Source organism: Populus euphratica, unplaced genomic scaffold (genome assembly GCF_000495115.2).
Source record: "Populus euphratica unplaced genomic scaffold, PopEup_1.0 scaffold204.1, whole genome shotgun sequence".
In the NCBI taxonomy this organism is placed as follows: Eukaryota; Viridiplantae; Streptophyta; class Magnoliopsida; order Malpighiales; family Salicaceae; genus Populus; species Populus euphratica.
In genome coordinates this window covers 204,818-215,234 of record NW_011500087.1, presented here as the reverse complement: position 1 = coordinate 215,234, position 10,417 = coordinate 204,818, and the positions used below count along the sequence as shown (strand labels likewise).

The 10,417-nt window shown below is 36.4% G+C and overlaps 3 protein-coding genes across 7 annotated transcripts in view; all 3 read right to left on the bottom strand.

Annotated features, from left to right (window-relative positions):
* Positions 1-240: 240 nt before the first annotated feature.
* LOC105109015 (uncharacterized) lies at positions 241-5,626 on the bottom strand. Its single transcript, XM_011003583.1, has 13 exons — positions 5,386-5,626; positions 5,167-5,237; positions 4,898-5,026; positions 4,675-4,780; positions 4,198-4,380; positions 3,881-3,919; positions 3,629-3,791; positions 3,134-3,318; positions 2,870-2,884; positions 2,654-2,785; positions 2,411-2,571; positions 1,432-1,793; positions 241-665 (listed from the first exon to the last, which is right to left on the bottom strand). The coding sequence occupies exons 2-11, from the start codon at positions 5,179-5,181 to the stop codon at positions 2,516-2,518; spliced, it is 1,023 nt and encodes a 340-aa protein (XP_011001885.1). The 5' UTR covers positions 5,182-5,237; positions 5,386-5,626; the 3' UTR covers positions 241-665; positions 1,432-1,793; positions 2,411-2,515.
* A 2,164-nt stretch (positions 5,627-7,790) lies between these two features.
* On the bottom strand, positions 7,791-9,072 carry EMB2752 (embryo defective 2752). The gene is made up of 2 exons (XM_011003580.1): positions 8,803-9,072; positions 7,791-8,040 (listed from the first exon to the last, which is right to left on the bottom strand). Exons 1-2 carry the CDS (start codon positions 8,986-8,988, stop codon positions 7,939-7,941), a joined length of 288 nt encoding a protein of 95 aa, XP_011001882.1. The 5' UTR covers positions 8,989-9,072; the 3' UTR covers positions 7,791-7,938.
* A 1,021-nt stretch (positions 9,073-10,093) lies between these two features.
* The window catches only part of LOC105109011 (uncharacterized), a 4,565-nt gene continuing 4,241 nt past the window's right edge, over positions 10,094-10,417 (bottom strand). For all 5 annotated transcript variants that reach the window (XM_011003578.1, XM_011003574.1, XM_011003575.1 and 2 more), the window contains one exon: positions 10,094-10,399. In XM_011003578.1, coding sequence (XP_011001880.1) covers positions 10,379-10,399 — 21 coding nt within the window. In that variant the 3' untranslated portion in view covers positions 10,094-10,378. The remainder of the gene's footprint in view (positions 10,400-10,417) is intronic.

Below are 10,417 nucleotides of genomic sequence, written 5' to 3'. Positions count from 1 at the left end.
AAAAGAGCGGTAAGTATATGGGAGGTTAAACCCAAGTATTCTCAATCATTCCCACCAAACCATCTGATAATTTGCATGATTTTTTATCAGTGCATTTGTCGATATTCATCCTAGTAAATACAGACTTGCGCTCACATAAACGTACACTAGACCAGCCCTCTGAACCTACTCAATTGCTTGCCCCTACTCAGGAACAGCACATCCCTGAACTCCTTCATTTCAAATAGATTCAGTGCATGGAGCACACTGATTACTCACATGTATTCCATATCCCGAAGCGTTACACCTAGATTCATCAAGTTCCAGCCGGATATATGCTTTCCAAATTGATCTAACTCTATAATGTTACGCATACGTTGGTATAGTTTATATAGTAGCATTTAGAATACACTCAATGAGATATAGAAACCACTGGCGGGATATCAGCACTTCGCCACCGATTGCTGCAAGCATATGAAGCATCCCGAAGCTGTTACACCTAGATTCATCAAGTTCCAGTTGGATAGCTGCCAGAAGGAATTTTGACCCTCTCCCATAATTCATCTGTGCCGGGCATAAACTGCCAGATGCAGGGTTTTCATTGTGATCTCTGGAAATAAGGCTCCTGGAATCAGTCTAGAAGCGAGCAGTTGATGTATTTGGAAGCTGTGGGGGCAGACTATCGACTGTGGTACAGAAAAAGAAACCATCACTAACACAAATTTTATAATGACAGAATTAGACTAAGCACTTCTACTTCAGCGGCACGACTGAGAATTTAAGGCTTGCATAACGAAAACAAGGAGGAGATCCTGCATAATGAATAACGACTTAAAAACAGTTAAGTGAAAATTAAGGAAATTGCTTATGTTGTTGTGCTTGGATAGGCTTATTTGTTCTCAGAATGTCTCGAGTACTAGTTGAATGCATTCGAATATTTCCAGATACCGAACTTTGTCTAATAGTCTTTAAACAGTTCTGGTTTCTCTTTCTCCAATTGATTCACGAAAAGAAAAATGTCAGAGCTCTTGGAAAAGGAACATGATTTGATATGTCAAGAAGTTGAAACCTAGCAGATAAAGGCAAGCAGCGGATAAACACAGCACAGAGCAGAAGAGGAGGCAAAAAGGAAAGGTTATCCTTGGCAGCATTTAATCTTCAATGATATTTTTTGAGGTCTAAAACATCTCCCTTGAATCCAAAACTCCCATAAGATTGTCGAAGGTCACAGCATTTTTGTGTCATGATCCGGCAAGAACTTTAAAGGGAAGGTAGCCATAAGAGGAGATGCTCCATCAATTGTATACAACATACTTGCAGGGAGCACCAGTTGTAGTTTTTTTAATAGGAAGATGAGGAGTCATAAATGAGCCTTAGTAGCAGCGTAGTTTGGGTTTAAACCCCACAGGCATGGGCATGGGCACATCATGGTAGAATGTTGTGGAAAGGAACCTGGTATGGGCTGATTGTCTTCTTGAATGGGAGCCAATGAAGCATTATGAGATGCAATAGAATCCTGCAGAACACGCTGTGGATGCACTGAACTAGAGCCCGCCATAAGAGCACCTTCTTTTGTTAGATCTTGTTGGTTTCTTGGTATCACTGAACTAGAGCCTGCCACAATAGCACCTCCATGCGTAAGATTTTGTTGGTTTCTCAGTGGCACAGAACTAGAGCCCACCTGTAGGATTTTGATGGTTTCTTGGTGGCGCTGAACTAGAGCCCGCCATAGGAGCATCTCCATTCTAGAGATTTTGGTGGTTTCTTGGGGGCTCACGAGATATCCTTGCTGGGAATCTTTCTTCTCTTGCTTCCTGTGGAAGTTCATTTTAATTGACAAGTGATTAACGAAGATAATTAGCAATGTTTTGGGCTACTGGCAATTAGTCTTTTATAGCTTCTGTCCACGCATCATAGTTTTCTAATGAAATGTGGCTCAGTTATAGAAAAGGAGAAGCTAGGAGTTGGGGACACGTGGCAGATGGTGATGATTCAGGCTGTTAATACAGATGTTAGTTAAGAAGAGTCAGTTAGACAGTTATTTTGGAGGGACAGCTGCTAGCCCATTTACAGGTTTTATTTCACAGTGAAATGCCTATTCCAACAGGATCTTTCCAATTAATTTCACTATCTGTTTGAAAACCATTTAGAAATTTTGCAGATTTTATTTAAGTTAGTCAAAGCACATTTAATCAAGTTGATTTCTGTGTCTCATGTGTACCTGCACTTAATAAATTTTGTTAACAAGTAAATTATATTTGTGATTTGGAATGAAGAGCAACCTAACTCAATCTACATAGATTTTCCTGCTTCGGTATACAAAAACATACACAAAACATCTGTTCTGCTACAAGAAATAAAATGGGAAAAAAATACAATGGCGGGCTGATATTTGACGCCAGCCTTAATCAACTTCAGGTTTCAAATTCACCTTGACGCACTAGACATACAGGCAAGATAATCAGTGGTTTTTTCCAGTCTGAGCTACATCTAGGCGATCCAATTCCCGACATGATTAATACTGTAAGGCCTTGCCTTAAGATTCTTCTTCTGATTGAGAGTCCCAGGAAGAAACGTTGAAGTAATCATCAACTGAAACAATAATGGAACACGCATAAAAAACTGGAGGCTGAAGAAAGTCTAAGCACATGAAGGAAAAAAAATTAAGATTTACCATCGATTTTTGGCTTTGGAGGATCAAGTAAAGTACCGAAATCTGGATGGAAATTTGTCTCTGGAGTGTCAGGAAATGTGCTATTACCAGGATTGAAATTTGAGTCGGGAAGATCAGGCAATATAGCAGAGCCTGGATTGAAATTTGGCTCTGGAGGATCAAGAAATATACTAGAAGCTGGATTAAAATTTGGCCAAGGAAGGTAAGGAGATACACCAGAAACCAGATATTCTATTCAAATTATGGAAGAACATGGATTGTGAACCTCAAAACAAAGAAAAAGGACATCTCAATGAGGTTATGTAGTGCAGGTTAATTCAGCTGTGAAGTTAATGTCTCTTCTTGAGTCATGTAAAGATAAATGGATGAAAACAATGAATTACTTGAAACTAGTTTAGGATCAAATGACTATGCCATGGATTTTAACCTAGGAGAGTAAGAACCTCGAACAACTTCAGAATATAACGGGTTCAAACTTACCACTTGTATCTGTCAAGTAACCGAAGACAGGCCCAGGTTGCTCTGGAGAGTTCAGACAAGATAAGATCGGATCATGTTCTGCCTCTGTCTGATCATTGTCTGCAACTGATGCAGGATTCAGAATCTCCAAATTTATAAAGAATGGGACACGTTCTATATCAGCTGCATTTCTGTCCAATGCCATCCTTCAACAAACAGACGAGCAGTCAGCATGCGACAACGTAAACCCTAGCATTTCCTATTATTCCTGATGTACTTTTTGATCATTTGCTTTTTTTTTTTATCTCTGTGGATGTCAAGATTCGATCCCTTTATTTGAATAAAAGTTTATCATGATTTTATATATCTACATGTAGATTTATGCTAACATAAATATAATCACCAGTTCAGTAAATTTGCAAGATCATCTCCATTATAAATTACTTAGCATATGACCAAGAAAAATTAATTGAAAAGGAGAAAGAAGAAAAATCTAATACGAGGGGGAAGACTTACAATCTCTCAAAATTCTTTTGTGCTGGATGGAAACTGTCAGATGCAGGGTTTTCATCATTTACAAGTTGTCTGCAGGAAACAGTGCTCAGGGAATCAATATAGGGATCACCAGATGGAATTGGAACCTCTAGCGGAATGGTGTCTCCCCAGGGTAGAATGTCAACTGCAGGAAGAAACTAAGCACTCTTACTTCTGGGTCATGACTGAGAAATTGAAAATTACAAGGAAATTGCATATGTTTTCTGATTGTACGGAGTTTCATCTGTCCAACACTTGTACTCCATCTTGTGCCTACAGAAATGACATTAGTAAGCCTAGCTCCAATTTTCCTTTCATAAGCTAAAAATATAAGAAATTACCAATACTAAATGGAGTATTTCAAATACGCTACGAATCATTACCATACTTGTTTCATTTGTATATGCGTTCATAAATTAGACATCTACAATCTTTATGATCATGTAAACAATCAAAAGCTGAAACCTTTGAGATTTATCCAGAGGCCAGCTTTATGTTGTTAAATCTATTATATTTGGGACACAGTAGAATGTTTATGGCAAGAAACTTACCTGGAATGTGTTGAAAGTCTTCCTCAATAAAAGCCAAGGGATCATCTAGACATGCAAGGAAATTCTCAAGATCCTTTTGCTGCTCAAGTAATTGATTGGATGTAGAGCTTGGCTCTTCCAGAATCAACTTTGCGTAAAAATCCTTGAAAATTTCTGGTTTCTCTTCCTCCAATTGATTCCATGCTATATCATGAAAAAAAAATAAAAATTGTCAGAGTCATTAAATAAGGAACATTCAACAATTTGTGGATTCATATTGAACCTTGCTTCCACATGTAAGCAGTAGATAAAGATACCATATAACAACAGAACAGGGGAAAAGGGGAAGGATTATCCTTAAGCAACATTTGATCTCGATGACATTGTATGAGGTCTAAAGTACCAAGAAGAGGAGAAGCTCCAAAAATTGTTTACAATATTACATACTAGGAAATTTCGATTGGCTCGTAGGAGGGAATGAGTGGTTTACCACTTTACCTAAGCTTGTAACACCAGGGTCAATTCCATCTAGTTCGAACAGTGTCTTAACCATATCTTCTTTATTCATAAACAGGTACAGGCAGCTTTCAATTTTATCTTGGACCTACGCAGCCAATTGTCACAAATAAAATGAAAAACTCAGTACAAAATAGGTCAATTTCACTGGATAAATCAACAACATTTGTACTGACGCAGATGAAAATTACATGAAATGTCTTGCCTCTTTTATGCTGCTGTTTCTTTCATTGGACACCGAACTAGAGCCCGCCACTGAAGCCCCGGGTGTGATATTTTGGTCATTTCTTGGTGGCTCCTGAGATTTCGTTGCTTCTGCTGAATCTTGCTTCTCCTGTGAAAGTTCATTTCATCTAGTAACCAAACTAAAAGGAAAAGGAACTAAGTGCATCAGAAGCAAAATATTTATACCATGACCAATACTCTACATTATCTTCAGATGACCAGCTCAGATTCTGACAAGGAAATCAGTACCTCCCCCATGCTCATCTCAATTCAATGCAAGCAATCACTTATCCTATCTGGGCGTGAGATCTCTCTTGATGCTGCATGGTAAACGCATCATTATCTGAATGATTTCTGTACTATTATGTGTTAATGCTTGTTTGTTTCTTACTGCAGAAGTAACCGAAATTAAACAAAAAAACATGAAATTCACTTGGCCGGAAAAAATTAATGGGATTTCGTTCTTGCATTTTCTTAGCAACCAAACAGAGACACTTTGACAAGAGGGCAAGAGAATGCTATGAATCAAAAAAACAAAGAAGATTATCAGGAAAGAAGAGTAGCCATCCTCAAGGAGAAAACGGAAAGGACTAAACGTACAAAAAAAGGACAGATCAAAAACAAATTAAAAAAAAACCACGGAAAAGAAACATTACGGAATTCAAGTTTCTCTTTCTTCTTTCTTGCATTTTCTTGGCAACCAAACATCCCAATGCCCATTAAATGACAAAAACACCCAGAAGTTAAATGGTTGTGAGAATTCCTTGTGACACAAAAAGACAAGAAAATTCCTGAAACTGTACTCATTAGAATGTTCTATTTTACTTTTTACTTCATAAAGAACCCAAGAGCCAAACAAAACACTGAAAGTTGACAATTCAACATTCAAATTCCAAATTTTCTTTCTTGCATTTTCCAAGGAACCAAACACAGCCACTATCCCACAGATGATAAAAAGAATCAAAGTGACGTCAACAGTCAAAGAAACTTGAGAACTCGCATCTTAATTTGAACTGCTCATGACGACTCACCTTCACCACTACTTGCTTTCTTGCCACTCTTGTTTCTTGCTAACCAAGAAGACACAGAAAAGGGGTTTTATTAGCTAGTTTTCTACCCTTCCTTCCAACTGCAGAAATTTTGGTCTTTATAGGCAACCAGTCCTTTTATAGGATCCAAATAGCTTGTTTACTGTAGCACCTGCATGCAAACCTCTACTTACGTTGGGTTTGAGGATGATAACTCTGTTAGGGGTCGTCTTAAAGGTGCTGAAAACGTAATGAACTGGCAGTCTTAAGAGGTTGAGAAGAGAAGGTCCTATTGCAATTCATAATCTAAAACAAACAGTACGTGATCCTAAGCGTTTATAGACATTTTGTTTCTTATCAGCAATAGCTAATCCTGAACTCTCTTTTTGGATGCCAGTTTTCTTTTTTGGCAACCCTTTAATGTCCATCAACCTCTTTGTATTTTTGGTTCTGGTGGTTTAGGTATTTTCTGATCAGCTTCAGATTACCAAGACCTTTTATAGACATCTTGGGTCCTGTCATTTATTCATCTGTTTCCGTTTTTCTTTTAAATTATCTTGCTAGTTTAGGACACCACTTCTAACTCTCTGGGAGGATCGACCTCCTTTCGAATGGGATACGGTACAGTTCAACATAAATTTCCTTGTATTTTTGTGTGTGTATATAACAAGGGTTTGCCTAAGAGATTTATATATATCAAACGGAAAACGGTCTTCTTTAATGCAAATTAGTACAATTTTCTTAAGTTATTCCCATGTTTAGTAACAAAACACCATTTCCAATTTTTTCCATCTTGACAAACTTCTCAGGCTTATCTTTCAGCACAATCGTCATCAATAATAAGGGAAAAACACCAGCTAACTACAATCATGGTAGGTTCTGCATGCCAAATCAAAGTGAGCAGCCACAGTTTCAGTGCTTTATCATCAATGACCAAAATATTGAATTCCATCCAAGAGTGGGAGGTTTTAAGCTACGAATTACACGAGTAACTGAATGAAAATTATACAAGACACATTGTGCACAGCAGGCCTTTTGATCATTGGACTGACCAATAGCAAATGAAGCGCATCAGAAAATGATGAGAAAAATATCCTACATGACAACTCAAATATCTGTATTTCCACTTATGGATGAGTTCCATGTTGTATACATTCTTCTTTTTTATATATATTTATTTATTTATTAATATGAATATTCAAGTCAACTTATACATTTGACTAATTGGTGAGTTCCACATTGTATATATATATATATATTTTTTTTAGATTAACGCGGGTATCCAGGCCAGCTTGCATGCACCACGACTAATTCCACGGGCTCTGAAGTTAACGACTATGTAAGCCTTCAATGACCATCATATGAGCAACCAAAGACTCGAATCTGAAACCACAGAGGGAGTAAACCCCTTGATCCCAAGTTCTTACTACTTGGCCACCATCTAGATGGTTACATTGTATACATTCTTTTTTAGATTAACGCGGGGTGTCCGGGCCAGCTTGCGTGCACCACGACTAATCCCACGGGCCCTGAAATTAACGACCATGTAAGTCTCTAGTGGCCATCATATGAGCAACCAAGAACTCGAACCTGAGACCACAGAGACATTCTTTTTTTTTTTTTAGATTAACGTGGGTGTTCGGGCCAGCTTGCGCGCACCACGACTAATCCCACGGGCCCTGAAGTTAATGACCATGTAAGCCTCCAGTGGCCATCATATGAGCAACCAAGGACTCGAACCTGAGACCACAGATGGAGCAAACTCCTTAGTCCCAAGTCTTTACCACTTGGCCACCACCTAGATGGTTATCATAAGTGGTGAGGTTGTTTCGCAGAACAAGAACATTTTCACACATAAAACTAATGAAGCATCATGGCTACAGCTTTATTGACGTTAGCAAGATTACAGACCGACCTTGATCTAAACAATCGAGACGGCAAGTAAATGGGAAGAAAGTATATAAAAAAAAACTCTTTTTCTGCTGTGTATTCACTAAGTGGGTACTTCTCCTCTTAGAATCTTCCAAGGACCAGAATAGAACTTTGGCTTCATCAGAGGCACTGCTTCACCAGGGTGATCCTCCCAGTATTTCTCCTGTTTGATAGATGAAAACACAATTCTTCAATTACAACCCAACCTGGAAGCTTGAATACCCAAATGGTTCAAAGGAAAAAAAATTGTTCAATGAATTTCAAAAGACCACAATTTCAATTGTTTGACCGTGGATAGTTGAAACAGTAAATATAAACATTTATTGGTTGCCTTCTCCTGTATTTATTAAAAAACTCTGTTTTTATCCGATATGTAGAGAGACACGGACAATAAAACCATATCAAAATCTAAGAGCCGAGCTTGAAGATACAACTAAAGTGTGGTTGGACAAGTTTCATTCTCTACTAGAGTCTACATCAATAAAAAGGCTTTGAAATCTGCAAATAAGAGGCCTGCGGCTACCTTGTCAGTTGGGGTTCTAAATTACAAAATGACCAGAGGCACCATTACTAAATTCTTCAATTTACTGCAACAAACAGTTTCCTTAAGACATTATTTTCCTACTCCAAAGGCACCAGTCTATCTTAGTGCAATTAGAAGCCACAAAACCATTAGAAACCCGTTTCTTTTGTGGAATTAAGGTCTAGGGTTTTCCCTATATACAACCCATTTTGCCATTCCATTTACGAGATTAGATGTATCATGGACAAAAATATGAGTTTTAAAGTTATTGTTCAGAATCTAAACAAGAAAATTAAGCTCTTAATTCTCTACTTAATTTCCAAAACAAGTCCCAACCACACACATAAATCCCTAACCCTAGCCCTAGTTTCAAGAAGAGGGAAAGTGGGAGAGTTGAGTTACCTTGTATAGTTGCTCAGTGAGGGCAGAGCCTATGACACCAGTGTAAAAGGCAGCAACATAAATGGTAACAAGAGGAGTGAATGATTTTGGTCTCCTGTAGGGCTCTATCATATCCCAAAGAATTGTTCTTTCCCACTTTGTATACAAGTAATCTGCGTATTTCCTCCACAGATAGCTCGCCGCCATTCTCAATCTCCTTCTCTTCTTGCTCGCTGGCTCACTCCTCTGCAAAACACAGGGTAGGCTGCTACTGCTGCTCCCAAGTTTGATGACTACAAGAGTAATGGGCCAGGCCTTTGCTTGTCACACTGTTTAGGCCCATATAGTGCTTCCCCAATGCGTGCAATCAAGAAGAGGAGGTACATTAAGGTTTTGACTGTTTATTTCTAACATTTACTTTTTAAAAAATTATTTTTTAAATTTTTTTGTTTTTTTTATTATTAAGTTTAGTCTTCAAATTTTTGATTGCTATATATATTTTATTTTAAATATTTATTATTCAATTTTATCTCTTAAAATTTAATTTTTATATTAATTTTGATCATCTTTTTTTATAATTGTTATTTTTTTTTATTATTTTTTTATTAAAATTTTTTTATCTATCAAATTTAATCCTCATTGTTTTGATTGTTATTTATTTTATTTGAAATAATTTATGAAATGTTAATATTATTATTTTAATTTCTTCATCTTTTATGTTTTTTATATTTTAGAGTTAATCTCTATCATTTTGATTATTATTTATTTTATTTAAGATAATTTATGAAATTATATTTTTTTTAATTTCATTCTCATTCAACTTTTTAATTTGTAAGATTTATTTCTTATTATTTTAATAAACTTGAAAAAAATAAAATATTAATGAGCTATTTTCTATCTCATTTTCCATAACATAATTAAACACTAAAAAATATTTTCCAACTTATTTTTCATTACACTACAAATATCAAAAAATAATTCACTTTTCTAGAATTTATTTTTTTAGAATTTACTATTAAAAAAAAACTTTTCTACAGCAAACAAACAGACCATATATTTATTTTTAAAATAAATTTACTTTTGAGTAGTTTATTTGTTTAAGCTAAAACTCCAAATCAAAAATCATTTCAAACAAGAAAGTTTGGTCCAACTCAAACGAAAAATGAACTGACTGAGACATTCTTTATTTTTTTCTATATGTAAAAAAAACTTGTAACACTGAAATGCCTATTTAGAGTTTCTGCAATTTCTTATTTTCCAGTAGGATTTTTATTTGCATGCTGAACAACCAAATCTGATTGAAAATACTGTAATAAGAAAGATAATTGAATCACACTGAATGGAATTCAAAATAAGGAAGTCTAGATCCTGAACAAAGATTTGTGCCATGCTAAAATAAAATAAAAGGGATATAATACATAGCAGGACGCCTGTTGATGCCTGCCTTGATCAACTTGAGGTTTCAAATTCACCCTGGTGCACTTGCTCTCTCCAGAAAGCTAAGACAACTTGTGAAGTTTCTCTGGTTCGAACTACATCTAACTGGTCTGGCTAGGGTTAATATTGCAAGGCATTTGCCTTAAGATTCTTCTTATGATTAAGAGTGTGTAGCAGGAATTGTATCGGCAAAGAACTT

Coding starts and splice junctions, on each gene's coding strand:
- LOC105109015 (XM_011003583.1), bottom strand. Junction 4,381..4,674: donor CCCTGGTGTTACAAGCTTAG/GTAAAGTGGTAA, acceptor TTCATGATATAG/CATGGAATCAATTGGAGGAA. Junction 3,319..3,628: donor CAAAAGAATTTTGAGAGATT/GTAAGTCTTCCC, acceptor TGTTTGTTGAAG/GATGGCATTGGACAGAAATG.
- EMB2752 (XM_011003580.1), bottom strand. CDS start 8,988: ATGGCGGCGAGCTATCTGTGGAGGAAATACGCAGATTACTTGTATACA. Junction 8,041..8,802: donor TCACTGAGCAACTATACAAG/GTAACTCAACTC, acceptor TCTATCAAACAG/GAGAAATACTGGGAGGATCA.